Raw genomic sequence first — 18794 nt, 5'->3', positions numbered from 1 at the left:
TAAATTGACCCCAAATCCCAAAAAATCTAACGACATAATGAATGCGTTGCATTGGTATGTAATATTTAAACCTGTTTCCTTTCTTACTCTTACTTTCCGCGTGTATTTCGAAAACGTGCTTTGATATAGTTGACAGTTGTATATAAATTCACGTGTTAATTTAATGCATTATCAGTCATTTGTCTACACTAATACAAAAAGCACATCCAGTAATATGTTCGCTAAGGTACAAGGTTGAAAAAAAGATATACACTTATGCATTTTTGTTATTTATCAGTAAAAATTTAAAATTAACATTAAAATTTCGGTAATTGTATAAAATAATTTTGCGCAAGCGTATAATGGATACAAGAAAAAATATTAAAGTTAATAAACACATACGCTATATGGTGGTAAAACAACAAATTAACGTTTTTTGTTTCATAAGATATAACATAATTATGTTTCCTTGTTTAGGTACTATTCATCGCTGTCGCCCTCGGCGTGGCTGCCGCCCAATATCACTCCAGCCACGGCCACGGTCATGGTCATGGTCACGCTGTCTCCTCCCAGAACATAGTGCTGCACCAGACACACGGACACGAATCTGGACACTATTCTGGTGGACACCACGAAGAGCATCACTCCAGCCATGACAACGGTCACGGTCACGCTGTCTCCTCCCAGAACGTAGTGCTTCACCAGACTCACGGACACGCTTCTGGCCACTCCTCTGGGGGACACCATGAGGAGCACCACTCCAGCCAAGACCATGGTCACGGTCACGCCGTTTCCTCCCAGAACGTAGTGGTGCACCACGCTCACGGACACGCCTCTGGCCTCTCTTCTGGTGGACACCACGAAGAGCATCACTCCAGCCATGACCACGGCCACGGTCACGCCGTCTCCTCCCAGAACGTTGTGCTGCACCAGACCCACGGTCACGCGTCCGGCCACTCTTCTGGTGGACACCACGAAGAGCAACACTCCAACTATGGCCACGGCCACGGTCACGCTGTCTCCTCCCAGAACGTAGTGGTGCACCAGAGCCACGGTCACGCACACCACACGCCTGAGGTCGCTCATCACGCCCCGGTTGAGCACCACCAGCCTGCCCACCACTCTGAACATCATGAACACCATGAAGAACATCATGTAAGTTCTGCTTAAAAATAAATTCCTGACTAAAGGTTCAAAAATAGTCAAACAACCTTACATAATGTAATATGTATGTGTGTAACCTATACTATATCAAAATTAATTTTCACTAACATTGCAGGCTCCTGCCCACTACTCATTCGAGTACCACGTAGAAGACAAGCACACCGGTGACATCAAGTCCCAGCACGAGACCCGTGAGGGTGACGCTGTGAAGGGCTACTACAGCCTGCACGAGGCTGACGGCACTGTCAGGCGCGTGGACTACACCGCTGACAAGCACTCCGGGTAAGAATTTGCCATTGTGTCTATTCGTTAGCATCACTGAATGTCCATTTTCTACTTGTGAATTCCAACAACTTAGCATATACTTTCTTCAATCTATAAATATCTTTACAGATTCAACGCCGTCGTTCATCGTGAAGGTCACGCTCAACACGTCGTTCCTACTCATCATCATTCTCATCACTAATCTAGTCTAATTGTTATATTCCAAAATACCTAGAATGTATCGAAATAAAGTATTATGTTTGTTTTAATAATGACTGGTTTTCTTTCAACTTCCAATATTACGCATAGACAGTAGACATATTTAGATTTGTGCATCTAGATCTGGGTGAGGATTCTAGTCGATTTCCTCTCGTAGCTAATGATCATGAGAAACCTAAGAGAATTAAGTATTTTATAAGGAGTTAGATTTTATTATTATAATGTATCTTATATAAAGACACTGAATAGTTAGACCTAATGTTGATTAAAACTTATTTCGAGGAAGTCTGCTACATCAAGTATATGTCGCTTTTTAAAATGAAGTGACGAACGCAGATTAAGTCTAAATACATATTATTTTAATGTCAATAAATCTGTATTTCCTACCCATAGCAGTTTTATTGCAGAGAATTCGAATGATTTGTGTAATTATTACAGAGGTTACCAAATTTGTTATACATAAAATTGGAAGTAGTATAATAATTTTGAGTACATGAAATTAGTCATTATTAATTGTCATTTATAACATGACACCATACAAAGCAAAGACTTTATCCCAAATCTAAAATACAATAAAAATGAAGTCGAGTAACATTTATTTTAGCCACCATCTTAAGCAAAGGCAAAGGTAACAAATTACAACCTAGGAAAAAATACGTAAAAATAAATGCAAAAATGAGTAATTAAAAGTCCTTTACTGTACTTCTGGTGTATATTATTATATATATGTACAAATAAAACTGACCGCCTACTAGTTACTATCGCTCCAGCAACCAGTAGATTTAGCGATTAAGTAGTATTTAACGCGATTGTCAAAAAATGCTTGGCGACTATTTAAACGATCGGCAGTTGAATGATATTTCGTATGAAATAAAGTCAATCAGTCGCTCCAATAACCTCGTAACAATCTCTTGTTCTGTGCAAATATCAAATTGGATGGTGAAAATGAAGCGGCTACAGGCACCACCTAGTAGCTTAAACGACGATATGGTAGCCTACACAACTCTCAGACGATATCAGCCAAAGGGCGGTCATCCTAAACGGTTCTAGCTAATCATTATTTAGGACTCTATAGTAAATATTCTAAGAATACACACGAAAAAAATCACAGATATTAAAACTAATGAAAATATATCGCACTCGAGATGGGCTGAAAATAAACTGAATAAATGAATGAATAAATGAATGAATCCAATAAAAGTAGACTTATTGTTTCATATAATAAGATTTTTGTATAATTAATTACAATCATACAAATAGAAAATGATATTGAGTAAGCATTTTTTCTTTTAATACCAATGTGGTTTCTTCAGTCATAAGCCCACTTTAAGATGACTTGTGCCTTGAATACCATGGACCCTGATAAAGACGGGTAGACTATTACTCCACCCTAAAACAGAAAACCGACCGACCGACGACCTGGTCAATATAGCAGACCGCCATTGGATAAGAATGGCACGCGATCAAGCTACATGGAAACACCATGAGAAGACCAATACCCAGCATTGGGTGAATAATGGTTGAAGAAGAAAAGAGAAAACTAAATTCATACTTATTAGAGGTCCATCTGACCGGAGAACAAACGCGGAACCCTTTGCGTGTCGGCCAACAGTAACTGCTTCGCCACGCGGATCGTCATTTATTCAACTTTCTGACTTAATTATAATTACTATACTATTATAAAGACGAAAATTTGTGTGACTGGAATTTGAATATGTGGATGGTTGTTGCGTGTTTGCGGAAAATCCACTAATTGTATGTCAATAGGGCTTAATAATAACATCCTAATTACGTATAGCAGCCCTAAGAGGATCGCTGACGCTACCAACACGTGTATTGGCGAGTAACCGACTTAGACCTAGATTTATTGCAGATTAGTAATTTCGCAATTAACAATTAATATTTTCTTTAAACATTGTAATATTAAAATGTGTATTCTTAATCCAACTTCGATAGGAACCACTAGGCTTAAATTTAAGAGTTTTATTGTAATTTTAGTATTAAATTAGTTATAAAGTAAATCTGGCTTTTTTTGGAACCTCCGAGAGCAGCAAACGTAATTTCCTTATACGTCGAAATAAAACAATTTCTAAATATATTGTTTGATTTGGTCATAATAATAATAGTATTAAATACTCTTTAATAAGTCGTCACACGTTAAAAAATAAGTTGCAAAACATCCTGTCGTGTTAAGAGCTACGAGTATCAAGACATATGCTGCATGAACCATAAAATAATTTTCCTAATTAGTAGTAACTCTCTCTGTAAGATATTACACACACTCGAGATATTAATTATTTCCAAGTGAATCGGAATATCAGAATTTTTACTCTTGTATCTTGTATTGAGAAGCTTTTACTCTTGTATCCCCGTGATATGCAAGATCGCAAAAAGTCACGTCAATGAGGCGTCAAGAGGGTTAGGTTTCCATGTAGTGTCTCATTTACGTCTTACAAAATAGAACAACAGCAACAGGAGTTTCCGAATAAGACCTAAGCTCTATTCACGATTTTAAAGTAAAACTAAAAATATATTTTTGCTCAAATTTTCAATGCGGTAATTTCGTACATTTTACTCGTCTAAGGTTTGCACCCGATGTATTATTTAAATTGCGAATGAAATTGGTCGATTTTTGGTTCGACTCAGGCGGCACCACTGCCTAGTTCTGCCTAATAACAGCACTGTTAGGCGCTGTTGTGTTCCATTTTGAAGGGTGTGGTAAGGGAGACATACTGTTTCGAGGCGTTCCAGCTTAGTCCTCAAGGGTAGCGTCGCATCTGTGGCCGACCTCAGGTAGGAATATCTAATCCTATCTGGGGTTGATTATAGATGTCCATGGGCGGCAGTAGCCACTTACCATCAGATGGACTGCATACTCGTCTACTACTCCTATATTATAAATGCTGGGCACATATTATTGTCACGATTTAAACAACAAGTTACTTACTCCTAATAGGAAATGAACTTCTTGAGGAGTACAATGATAATAATGACCATAGATTAGTAAAGATACTTCGCCGCCTTGAAATTGAATGAAGCCACAAACGGCTTATTAGTAAGTTCTTTTTTTGAATTCTTGAAAAATAAAATCATTTTTGAGAAAATTTACGAATAAATAACTAATACTGCGTAATTTACATAACAAATAAATAAGTATTTCAAATATTTTAGGGACATTTTAGCACGGAGACGTGGCAAAACTTTTTTACGCAACTATTTCAATTCTCAAAACTGGGTACATTTTCTTGTTAGGAGTGAGTAATCTTTACTAATCTATGATAATGACCTTAATCCCAAAGCCCAAATGTTTTGAAATGAACACCTACATTAATCGTTGGATTTACGGATACATGTAATAAACTTGATCGACTTTCATCCTCGTCTTACGGAATATGTTACGAAAATGTGCGTAGCTTTAAGTGACAGTTACTATATAAGCTTTAATTAGATTGTTACACATTATCAGTCATTTCTTTACCTTCACACATACAAGTAGATTATTACCGCGATGTTTGCCAAGGTACTATATTTTTACTACTATTAGTACAAACTCAGTTTTATTTGGAATTTACTGATTTTAAGGGATTTTTATTCGATTAAAGGACTGAAAATTGAATACCTTCGGTTCGGTTAACTAATCCACGATACGATAATTTAATAAAACAAATAAAACATTTTTTTTAATTTGTATTTATCTAATATTTAGCTATAAATCATATTAAAATCAAAATAAAACTGTAATATTTAAATTGTCACCTAGTATAAAGAAATTATAGCAACTATATTTTACCTTATTACCACAGGTACTATTGATCGCTGTCGCTCTCGGCGTAGCCACAGCCCGATATCACTCCAGCCACGGCCACGGTCACGCGGTCTCCTCCCAGAACGTAGTGGTGCACCACACTCAAGGACACGCTTCTGGCCACTCTTCTGGCGGACTTCACCAAGAGCATCACTCCAGCCAAGACCATGGTCACGGTCACGCTGTCTCCTCTCAGAACGTAGTGCTGCACCAAACTCATGGACATGCTTCTGGCCACTCTTCTAGTGGACACCATGAAGAGCACCATTCCAGCCAGGGACATGGTCACGGTCACGCGGTCTCCTCCCAGAACGTAGTGGTGCACCACGCTCACGGACACGCTTCTGACCACTCTTCTGGCGGACATCACCAAGAGCATCACTCCAGCCAAGACCATGGTCACGGTCACGCTGTCTCCTCTCAGAATGTATTGCTGCACCAGACTCACGGACATGCTTCTGGCCACTCTTCTGGTGGACACCATGAAGAACACCACTCCAGCCAGGGACATGGTCACGGTCACGCTGTCTCCTTCCAGAATATAGTGCTTCATGAGACTCATGGACACGCTTCTGACGGACACCACGAAGAGCACCACTCCAGCCATAGCAATGGTCACGGACACGCTGTCTCCTCCCAGAACGTAGTGCTTCACCAAACTCACGGACACGAGTCTGGTCACTCTTCTGGCGGACACCACGAAGAGCACCACTCCAGCCATAGCAATGTTCACGGACACGCTGTCTCCTCCCAGAACGTAGTGCTTCACCAAACTCACGGACACGAGTCTGGCCACTCTTCTGGCGGACACCACGAAGAGCACCACTCCAGCCATAGCAATGGTCACGGACACGCTGTCTCCTCCCAGAACGTAGTGCTTCACCAAACTCACGGACACGAGTCTGGTCACTCTTCTGGCGGACACCACGAAGAGCACCACTCCAGCCATAGCAATGTTCACGGACACGCTGTCTCCTCCCAGAACGTAGTGCTTCACCAAACTCACGGACACGAGTCTGGCCACTCTTCTGGCGGACACCACGAAGAGCACCACTCCAGCCATAGCAATGGTCACGGACACGCTGTCTCCTCCCAGAACGTAGTGCTTCACCAAACTCACGGACACGAGTCTGGCCACTCTTCTGGCGGACACCACGAAGAGCACCACTCCAGCCATAGCAATGGTCACGGACACGCTGTCTCCTCCCAGAACGTAGTGCTTCACCAAACTCACGGACACGAGTCTGGCCACTCTTCTGGCGGACACCACGAAGAGCACCACTCCAGCCATAGCAATGGTCACGGACACGAGTCTGGCCACTCTTCTGGCGGACACCACGAAGAGCACCATGTAAGTTATATTTAAAAACAAATTCTTGAATTTCCAAAATAATTTAACAGACTTATAAATAATATTCCCTATATTATACCAATTTGAATTCTCGTTACCATTACAGGCTCCCGCTCACTACTCGTTCGAGTACCACGTAGAAGACAAGCACACCGGTGACATCAAGGCCCAACACGAGACCCGCGATGGTCACAACGTGAAGGGCTACTACACCCTGCACGAGGCTGACGGCACTGTCAGGCGCGTCGAATACACCGCTGACAAGCACTCCGGGTAAATATTTGTCATTGTGTCTATTCGTTAGCATCACTAAATATCAATTTTCTACTTTAAAATTTTAACAACTTTGCATATACACTCTTCAATCTATAAATATCTTTACAGATTCAACGCCGTCGTTCATCGTGAAGGTCACGCTCAACACGTCATTCCCACCCATCATCAATCTCATCACTAATCTAGTCTACTTGTTATATACCAAAATATCTAGAATGTATCGAAATAAAGTATTATGTTTGTTTTAATAATGACTGATTTTCTTTGTAGAATGTCCTCTTAACTTCCAAATGTTACGCATACACATTACATATTTGGATTAATGAATCTACATCTATAGTCTGATTCATAATTAGGTGTACAAAATGTAAACAAAGAAATGTCACTGTCAAAATAAACAAGTAACAAAAACTAACAAATTCAACAAAAAACGAAAACATAAATAACTATACACAATTTAACAAATGCGCTATGAAAACGAGAAAACACTCGGGTTCGATCACAATCACGAAAATGAATAATATTAGCTACGAAATATTTGGGATTCCAAGTGTGTTACCATTATCAATTTTAATTTTTTACCATAAACCTTATTTTTTATTATTATTACTGTATGGAAAGAAATTGAGGTAACATAAATATTAGAAAATGTGATTTAATCTTAATTTATTTAGATTATTATTTTATTATTGTTGTATTACTTTAGCGTCAAAAATAAGAAACTACCATTTGAAACTTATTTTATTAATAGGTCACCTTTACATTTTGGACACCTAATTATGAATCAGACTATGGGTGTAAAGATTTTAGTTGATTTCCTCAAGTAGTTATTGATTACAAAAAAAAACCTAAGATAGTTATAGTTTTATTAAGATTTAGTTTATATAATGGATCTTCATACAAAGACACTGAATAGTTAGCACTAATGTTCATTAAAACTTTTTTCGAGGAAGTCTGCTAATTCAAGTATACTTATGTATGTGACTTATAAAAATTAAGTGATGGATGGGAATTAAGTCTAAATAAGTGTTATTTAAATCCTAAATCAATAAATCTGTATTCGATTCTTACCCATAGTAGTTGTATTGTATAACCAATATTCGGAATATCATTCAGTGGTTTATTAGAAAATTTAATTGACTTGTCAAGTTATTACAGAGTTATTACACGTTATTAAATGTAACCTATGACATCATACACGGCAAGAACACTGTATAATTTTGCGTAATAATAATAAGAAGTCTACGAATGTCTATAGAGGAATTTTGTTATGACGTCAATGAAAATGAAGTCAGGGAAATATTATTTAGTTTTAGGCGCCATCTTGCAGCAACTAGTAGATTTAGCCATTAAGTACTGTTTAACGCGATTGTCAATAGTTGCTCGCCGACTACTTATTACGTAATGCACTTATTAAATACAGGGTGAATTATTCCAATTGGTCTTTGGGACCAAATCCAAAACTATAGGGATTAGCGAAAAATGCTGAAAGGAGATACGATGCCGATTTGGATAACAACTAAAACTGCATAATTACTTTTTAAAATATCTTATTACTTAGCCGGGAGTCGAACGAGTTCTTTTTGAAAAAAAAAATATCCTCTATATTATTCCACTATCTGATAGGGTCGCTTATAAGGATTAAATTCTGGGAAGTAATTTTATGTGACAAATGCTGGAAATAAAGCGGCTGAAGCATGCACTATCTATATGCAACTATCTCTCAGGTGATAGCAGCCAAAGGACGGTCGGCCTAAACTAATAACATAATATTAATATAGTATAATTTTAAAAGACTGTTTGTTTAATTACATTCATATAAATAAGTAATAAAAAGGTAAAAAATTATAATGAGTATGCAATTTTTCTTCTGAATACCAATGATACTAATGGAGCTTTCTTCTGTCGTAGGCCCACTCTAGGATTGCCTGTGCCTTGAATAAAAACCATGGACACATATGAAGACGGTTACACAAATAGTCCAACAAAAAACAGAAAAATAACTTGATCTTTTAGAGGTTTGCCTAACCGGAGAACGAACCCGGAATCCTCATGTAAAAAATAACATGTTGACTGCATTGCCACGAAAATTTTCATTTACTTAACCTAAGCAGTCATCTAATTGTATTTACTATCTTATTATATTGTAAGGGTGAATTTTTGTGAGACTGCATCGTGCATTTGGTTGGATGGATGTTTGTTGCTCTTTCATGGAAAAAACAATTAACAGATTAGAAAGAAGAAAGAAAGAAATAACTTTATTACGTAATGCATTGTACACACACGTAACAATTACAAATTACTTTATTTAATACAAATATTAATAATAATATTAATACAAAATAGTGGGATATAGTTACATAGAAAACTCAAGATACATAATAAGGCAACACAGCCGAATAATAATACAATAGTTAATTAGGTACGTTACAGCATATCCGTATGCCGTATGTATACATTGCATACGGAAAAGGCACTCACTCAGCATTGATGCCATGGTGTGTTGCACCACGGCGCTGATTTTCAGTGAGCCCATAGAGTGACTCACGGATATGCGTACAACGATTAGAATAGGCCTTGTCAATAATATAGCTTATACATTAGAATAAGACACTGACTACAATTTTTAATAATATTGTTTCATTTGGTCATGAAATAACAATAAGACTGTTTGTCCACTGCACCGTCACCGAGCCGATACCGAGAACGGGATTATTTCGGGCCGATTTTAATTATGTCGTGACGGCGATAGTATATGGACAGTGCAGGACAAGTTCCAATGTATTTTACATTGCCGGCACATCGGCCCGTCAAAAACTCGATGACGATCTAGCGGCCACGCCGATCTACTCGGAATATCGGCAGCCGAGATGACGATACTCTGGTGACGGACGTGTGGTGGACAAGCTGCTATAGTAAATGTACGTACGCTACTTCGGCGCCGTCATTAATTATCGGTATCGGCTCGGTATCGCTGGTCGGTGGACAAACAGCGTAAGTATTAAGTACCCTTCAAGACCTATAAGACCTATAAAACCGTTACACCTTAGGAAATGAGTCGCAAGAAATCCTGTCCTGATAAGAGTTGCCTTGGCATACACTGCCTGATCCATTAAATAATTTTCCTAATTAATTATATTCCCTCTGTAAGATTCCCTTCACTGGCTTGCATTAGTAACTGTTCACTAGTAAATCGTACAGGAGTATCATAATTTTACTTTTACTCTTGTATGTCCCGTGATATGCAAAATCACAAGAGAAATCACATCACTGAGGAGTTAAGTGGACTACATGGACAACTTAACCCACTTTTGCGCCTTACAAAATAGAACAACAAAAACAGAAGGAAATACTGCTGAAAAAGACTTAATTTCAGTAGCTTCTCTTAGAAAAAGAATTATATTTTGATAAAATTGTTGATGTATAAAATATCGGCCAGTATGTATTTAACCAATGTTTAAATAATGAATGAAATTGCTGGGCACATATTGTCACTATTAAAACAAAAAGTTAATTACCCTCAATAATTTAATTTCCTAATATTACTAATGCTAATTATGACCTTAATCCCAAAGCCCAAATGTTTTGAAATGAATACCTACAGCAATCGTTGGATTTACGGATAGATGTAATAAACTTGATCGACTTTCATCCTCGTAATTACGGAATGTGTTACGAAAATGTGCGTAGCTTTACGTGACGGTTACTATATAAGCTTTAATTAGATTGTTACACATTATCAGTCATTTGTTTACCTTCAGACTAACAAGTAGATTATTAACACGATGTTTGCCAAGGTACTACATTTTTACTACGATTAATATCTATCAGTATTATTACGAACTCAAATTTATTTGGAATTTACTGATTTTAAGGGATTTTTTTTATTCGATTAAAGGACTTAAAATCGAATCCCTATTAACTCGCTTCGGTTTGGTTAACTAATCCATGATACGATAATTTATAAAAGAAATAAAAAAAAAAATATGTGCAGTCAAATTATCTACTATTTAGTTTTAAATTATATTAAAATAAAAAAACCTGTAGTATTTAAATTGACAGCTTGTTTAAACATTTTTTAGCAACCATATTTTATCTTATTACCACAGGTACTATTGATCGCTGTCGCTCTCGGCGTAGCCGCAGCCCAATATCACTCCAGCCACGGCCATGGTCACGCGGTCTCCTCCCAGAACGTAGTGGTGCACCACACTCAAGGACACGCTTCTGGCCACTCTTCTGGCGGACATCACCAAGACCATCACTCCAGCCAAGACCATGGTCACGGTCACGCGGTCTCCTCCCAAAACGTAGTGGTGCACCACGCTCACGGACACGCTTCTGACCACTCTTCTAGCGGACATCACCAAGAGCATCACTCCAGCCAAGACCATGGTCACGGTCACGCGGTCTCCTCCCAGAACGTAGTGGTGCACCACGCTCACGGACACGTTTCTGACCACTCTTCTAGCGGACATCACCAAGAGCATCACTCCAGCCAAGACCATGGTCACGGTCACGCGGTCTCCTCCCAGAACGTAGTGGTGCACCACGCTCACGGACACGTTTCTGACCACTCTTCTGGCGGACATCACCAAGAGCATCACTCCAGCCAAGACCATGGTCACGGTCACGCTGTCTCCTCCCAGAATATAGTGCTTCACCAGACTCATGGACACGCTTCTGGCCATTCTTCTGGTGAACACCACGAAGAGCACCACTCCAGCCATAGCAATGGTCACGGACACGCTGTCTCCTCCCAGAACGTAGTGCTTCACCAAGCTCACGGACACGAGTCTGGCCACTCTTCTGGCGGACACCACGAAGAGCACCACTCCAGCCACGGTCACAGCCACGGTCACGCCGTCTCCTCCCAGAACGTAGTGTTACACCAAAGCCACGGTCATGTACACCACGCGCCTGAGGTCGCTCATCACGCTCCAGTTGAGCACCACCAGCCTGCCCACTACTCTAGTGAACACCATGAAGAACACCATGTAAGTTATATTTAAAAACAAAGTCTCGAATTAAGATTCCAAAATAATATAACACACTTATAAAAACATTCCTTATGTTATATCAATTTTAATTGCCGTTACCATTGCAGGCTCCTGCTCACTACTCGTTCGAGTACCACGTAGAAGACAAGCACACCGGTGACATCAAGTCTCAGCACGAGACTCGCGATGGTCACAACGTGAAGGGCTACTACACCCTGTACGAGGCTGACGGCACTGTCAGGCGCGTCGACTACACCGCTGACAAGCACTCTGGGTGAGAATAATGACATTTACAATTTCAGCTGACATTGTGCCTATCCGTTAGCATCACTAAATATTTGTCCACTTTCTAGTTTTGAGTCTAAATAACTTTTCATATAGTATATTAATTAATCTATGAATACTTTTACAGATTCAACGCCGTCGTTCATCGTGAAGGTCACGCTCAACACGTCGTTCCCACCCATCATCAACATTCCCATCACTAATTTTGTCTATTTGTTATAGTATACCAAAATACCTAGAATATTTGCAAATAAAATGTTAAGTTTGTTTCAATAATTACTGTTTTTCTGTACAACCCTATTAACTTTTAATATTACACACACATATGTACACATATCTAATCCTAGACACATACGTCTAGGATTAGATATGTGTAAGATTAGATATATATCTACATCCATCTAAGTCTAAGGATTCTACCTTATTTCCTCAAGTAGCTTATGATTATAGGTAACCTAGAAATGACATTATTATATTATTTATGAGTATTACTATACTTGTAACTATTAAGTGGCATTGGCATGGTTTATTACTAAAGTCGAATATAATAAATCTCGTATTTAGCAGAGTCCATAAAGCCATACATGATGTACAGCGGTTATGTGATTACTTACTCCTCTGTCAATGTCAACATAATTACACGACCAAAATACGGCCTAACATGGAAGGAACTCCGCATTCGATATCTAGCTAGACGTCTGTATGTATATGTATTTTAGGGTTTCTGATTTCCCAGCTTTTTTTCTTCTCGGCCCACGGGAATTCCCGACCAGATTTTCCCGGGCATTCCCGAGAACGAGAACATTATGGATTCTATGTCTCTAACCTTTCTAACTCTTATTTCTGGACATTACCCACTTCTTGCAACTGGGCCTGGCGTATTATACTACGCTACGCTGCTATACGGATTCGTGAAAAGACGTAGATACTGATTAGTGGCCGAACAATGTCAAATGTTTTATCTATTATCCATAAGGCTCTAGCAAATTGGTTAGCAGTCGTAACTACTAACCAAGGGCTACAACACCTGTGATTGTGTGATCGGATTAACGAGTGCTACAAAGCGCAGCAGTGCGCATGCAATTTAGCCACTCATCTATACTCGTATAGTAGTGGGCTGAAAAGTATTATCGTGCTGTTATCTAAATTTTACGGTGCTAATCTTTTTAGCGATGCCAGATCAACTGTAGTTACATCGCGATTTTAAACTGTGTATAAAGAGCCACCCTTGTGTTAGTCCAAGTACATAGTACACAACCAAACCTAGAATGCAATACATCGGCAGCAATCACACATGGAACAAAAGGTAGTGTCATATCGCCCAAATTATTCACCGCAGCGTTAAAAATGTATCAAGCTGATCGAGTGAAAAAATCTTCCAGTTAACACATAATATACTTTCCATTAGCCAATATTATAGTTGATCTTAGTAAATTCGCTTAAAAGACCTCAACATTGTCCTTTTTCATTATATAGGACAAGCACGCAGTCCACCTGATGGTATGTGGACATGGACCGCCCATGGACAACTGTAATCAACCCCCGAGAGGATTAAATTCCTACTGGAGGGAACAGATGCATCGTTACCCCTGAGGACTAAACTGGAACGCCTTGAAAATATTTATTTCCCTTACCTTTCAAACCGTAACAAAACAGCGTTTTAATGCTTTCGTTATTAGGTAGAAATAAGTGTAGCGGTGGTGCCGCTGTAGTCGAACCATAATGGATTTTACCATCTTCAAAATCTAAGTGACATACACAATGCCTCACAACGAACGGGTCTTAAAATCAACAGGGACAAGGCAAAAATCATGCCTACGACTCCATGTCACACTCGTATAGGTTGTTGTTGTGCGAATGTGGTTACTCGAAGAATCAATCTCAGCTAGTTTACGTTCGGAAAATTATGGATATACTCGTATATGCTTTCTTATCCTCATTGCCTGAATTTGAAAGTATTCGAGCCAGTGATGACTTATGGCACCAAGATATGACCCTTTACTGTAGGCTTTTGAAGCCTCAAAGACGAAAACTCAAAGTCAGAGGGAGCTATGCTCGGGATTAGGCTGAGCTTAGCCAGCTGAAGTAGCGTTGTCTAGCCATATCACTGGAAAAGGCCGATCGATATCAATGGGGAAAATGGTTTTTGAGTCATGACAATTAGATAAAAGAAGCAAAGGTCCCCATCGACTATATGGATGTATGACCTGAAAAGACAACAGAAAACTGTTTTGGATTTAAAAATTAGAGAACCTTTACGAGTCACGCTAAGTACGAGTAGAACGTAAGTCACGAATCATAATCACAGTCATAAAGGGTAAAAGCTGAACCCTATTACTAAGCCTCCGCTGTCAGTCCGTCTGTCACAGGGCTCTATCTCCAGAACCGTAATAGATAAACACTTGAAAATTTTACAGAGTATGAAAAATGGTGATATAAATAGTGGTGGCCTAAAGCAATGATACCCTAGTGGTTCAGAAACGGCTTCTCGATCGAGGGGTCCAAGGTTTAAATCCCAGGCACTCAGCTCTGATTTTTTCAAACTTATATGCGTTTTAAAAAATTATTATATTCACACATCACACACATTTTATAAAATTATTATTATCACTTGTTAAACGGTGAAGGAAAACATCGTGAGGAAACCGGCATACCTGAGAGATTTATAAAAAAAAAACCTCAAAGGTATGTGAAGTCTACCAATACGCACTTGGCCAGCGTGGTGTATTATGGCCTTTTTTTTGTTTACGAGGGGGAAACCTTCAAAAGGTACCCTATGCCGTGGGAGCGACACGGTGGCCTTCCTCGGCGCTGCGTTGAAGACTCCGGGATCTCCAGGGAACGCAACCGGAGTTCTCTAAGCGCGATTGCCCCATCGGGCTCCTCCCAGTTGAGCATAAGCCCGCCACATCCTCTGGTGTGTACAACGGCATGCGGCCACACATGCCGCTGTTCTTCCCGGGGTCGCTGCCCGGGCGGTTCGAGCTTCCAATCTTGCCGCCCACTACTCTGGAAGCCCCTTTTAGTCGCCTCTTACGACAGGCAGGGGATACCGTAGCCCTATTCTGGTCCCGGAAATACAGGGACACTGCGCCGGTGGGCATTATATACGCCCGCGGCGACTCCTCCTTCGAGCGGGTTCAGCGCGCTCCCTAGCTCGCTCGGCGTCTTCCTTCGCGGACATGACTATGTCGCAGAAGGTGATCATGCCCTCCCAGGCTTCGCTGCGCTGAACCATCGTCCCAACAATCGCCGCTGGAGACAGGTCCGGTCCGGTGGACTATGGCCTAATCCTTCTCATTATGAGAGGAGACCCGTGCCCAGCCGTGGGAAAATAATGGGTTGATGATGAAGTTTTCCATGACTTTTTGTCCTAATATAAACAATACAAAAAATGCAACCTTAATCCTAAAGCCAATGTATTTTGAAATGAGTGAGGTGATCGTCGAATTTACGGGTACATGTAATAAACTCGTTCGACTTTCTTACTCGTGCTTACGGAATGTATTACGAAAATATGCGTAGCTTTATATGACAGTTACTATATAAGCTCTAATTAGATCGTTACACATTATCATTCATTTGTTTGACTTTAGACAAACAAGCAGATTTTTTCCGAGATGTTTGCTAAGGTACTTCATTTGTAGCTATCAATTCCACTAGTAATACGAGGACTCAATTTAATTTGGAGTTTAGTAATTTGAAGGAATTAAGAATTTACGGAATTTGTGCAAATCTCTAACTCGGTTCGGTTTCTTTTACCAAGCTACGATACGATTTACTTTATTATTTATTGACTAATATAAAAAAAATCATATCAAAATCAAAGTATAGTTAGTAGTCTAGTAGTCGTAGTAGTAGAGTTAGTACTCTAGTACCGACTTAGTAGTCGGTCATATCGTTTTAATAATTTATCGCAACTATATTTTATTTTATTTTCATAGGTACTGTTGATCGCTGTCGCTCTTGGTGTAGCCACCGCCCAACATCACTCCAGCCACGGCCACGGCCACGGGCACGCCGTCTCTTCCCAGAATGTAGTGGTACACCAGACCCACGGACACGCGTCTGGCCACTCTTCTGGTGGACACCATGAAGAGCACCACTCCAGTCATGGTCACGGTCATGGCCATGCTGTTTCCTCTCAGAACGTAGTGCTGCACCAGAGCCACGGTCATGCACACCACGCCCCTGAGGTCGCTCATCACGCCCCGGTTGAGTACCACCAGCCTGCCCACCACTCTAGTGGACACCACGAAGAACATCATGTAAGTTCTATTTAACACGTTCCCTGCGGCACAGATTTTTCTGTACTTTCCATTACTGCGTTACGAGTTGTTTTAAACCTCGTCCTATATCCGACATTGTGGCGGCACGAGGCGTGTTAAATCCCACCGCCCGAAGGAGACTAAAATCCTTTTTTTGGCGCCAAATAAGACAAAATCGACGGCTTTTGTCTTGATTATTATTAACAATGAGTTGATTAACCTAAAACTGCCGCCGCCCTTGGTTAAATTCGTTACTTTAGATTCTATGGGTAAAATAAAATGTGGGTCTAATGCACCTCGGACCGCACTGAAAAATGGCAGGTTTCCATATAATTTAGTGATGGGAAAATAAATATCGATTTTATTTTATTGTTTTTATTTATCAACGTTATGGACAGAATGAATACAAAAAGGGGAAAAGTTATGGATGTTTTTCATTGAAACATTTCAGACAATATGATTTTTTGCAAACAGTGCATTCCGTGAGATATTTTTTTTGGTTTTTTTGTCTGCCTCACGACATGTCAAGAATGTGCGGAGTTTTTCGTAGCATCCGACACATCTCTTCTTCTTTGGACCCTTATCGAGATGATGTACTTTCTTTGCAGTGGATTCTGAAAAGTAGGAGCGAGTAGATTAGGGTAAAGAGTAATCGGAATACTCGGTAACGATTTTGCCTACGTTTCCTATATCAATAATGTAGCTACTTAACTTTTGTTTGAACCATAACAGGAAACGTAATTATCTATAATGTAATTTCTTACTATACGGATATACGCCTAGCCTGCCAAGTCTCACTACTGGACTTTCACCTAGACAGAGTATATTTGTGACTTACCTGTTTTTGAAATATCTTCCTGTATTCTGATTCTGGCTCAGATTTTTCAACCGGTTTTTCTTCATCTTCCTCCATGATCAACTTTTTTCGGCAACGTTTCGACATGATAATTTTCAACATAAAGACAGCGGTCCTACTTCGTCGCTACGCAGCCTCGACTGCGTTGCACAACACTAACCACGTGAAGCTAGCGTGGGGTGCGGTACGAGGTGCGTGGGGAAACGAGGCGTTCCCAACCTCGTTCCGCACTGTGTTAGCATTATTATTTGTTCAGTGCGGTACGAGGTCTAACAAACCCGACATTAGGTTGGTGTACCATAGAACTAGGAATCAGTAGCACATCACAAACATATAGTTATCACTCTCCTACACTGAACCAGACGGAAGTTATGCCTCTCGCACCACAGAGAAGTTAAAGTTTTTTCTTACCGCTATAACGACCAGACATGGACGAGGTGTTTTAAGCCGCGTTCCGCAGCTAACGTGTTAATAAAAATCTAAAATTAAGATTCTAAATAGTTTTACAACCTAACAAATAATATTTCGAATATTATGTCTATATTAATTATCGTTAACATTGCAGGCTCCTGCTCACTACTCTTTTGAGTACCATGTAGAAGACAAGCACACCGGTGACATCAAGGCCCAGCACGAGACTCGCGATGGTCACAACGTGAAGGGTTACTACACCCTGCACGAGGCTGACGGCACTGTAAGGCGCGTCGAATACACAGCTGACAAGCACTCCGGGTAAGAATAATTACCATTTTACATTTCATTTGTCATTCTGTCTATGTCGTATGCATCATTAAATATTTGTCAATTTTGTAATTTTGAGCCCAAATAACGTTGTATATAGTAATATTCATAATTCTATTAATATCTTTACAGATTCAACGCTGTCGTTCATCGTGAAGGTCACGCTCAACACGTCGTTCCCACTCATCATCATTCTCATCACTGATTTAGTCTACCTGTCATATACCAAAATACTTAGAATACCTATAATGTATGCAAATAAATTGTTAAGTTTGTTATAATAATGACTTTTTTGTAACCCTGTTAATTTTAATATTACTGTACATACTTGAATCTATGTCTGAGGATTCTAATCGATTTCCTCAAGTAGCTAATAATTATAAGAGACCTAAAAATACTAAAAATATTATTTTTTTAATAGAAACACCTTAAGTTTTTAAAGACACACTTCTGATTGCACCATGGTTGCCAAATATTGTGCGTCAAGCGTAGAGTCTAGAATAAAGCGTTTAGAAATACAATATTTAACTTTTGGCATATATAGATTCTCTGATTAATAGAGTACCCAAACTTCGAAAGACTGAGT

The 18794-nt window shown here is 39.7% G+C and overlaps 2 protein-coding genes across 2 annotated transcripts in view; both read left to right on the top strand.

Moving 5' to 3' along the window:
- The window catches only part of LOC140750853 (cuticle protein 7-like), a 48147-nt gene that overhangs the window by 16607 nt on the left and 12746 nt on the right, over window positions 1-18794 (top strand). The gene's annotated exons all lie outside the window — the stretch shown is intronic.
- On the top strand, window positions 215-1609 carry LOC140750798 (uncharacterized). Its single transcript, XM_073084520.1, has 4 exons — window positions 215-226; window positions 457-1134; window positions 1259-1425; window positions 1537-1609. The coding sequence occupies exons 1-4, from the start codon at window positions 215-217 to the stop codon at window positions 1607-1609; spliced, it is 930 nt and encodes a 309-aa protein (XP_072940621.1).

Source organism: Epargyreus clarus, unplaced genomic scaffold (genome assembly GCF_041222505.1).
Source record: "Epargyreus clarus isolate Ecla_fem2 unplaced genomic scaffold, WU_Ecla_fem_2.2 ptg000021l, whole genome shotgun sequence".
In the NCBI taxonomy this organism is placed as follows: domain Eukaryota; kingdom Metazoa; phylum Arthropoda; class Insecta; order Lepidoptera; family Hesperiidae; genus Epargyreus; species Epargyreus clarus.
Note: the sequence above shows the minus strand (reverse complement) of the source record. Positions and strands in the feature narration are given on the sequence as shown.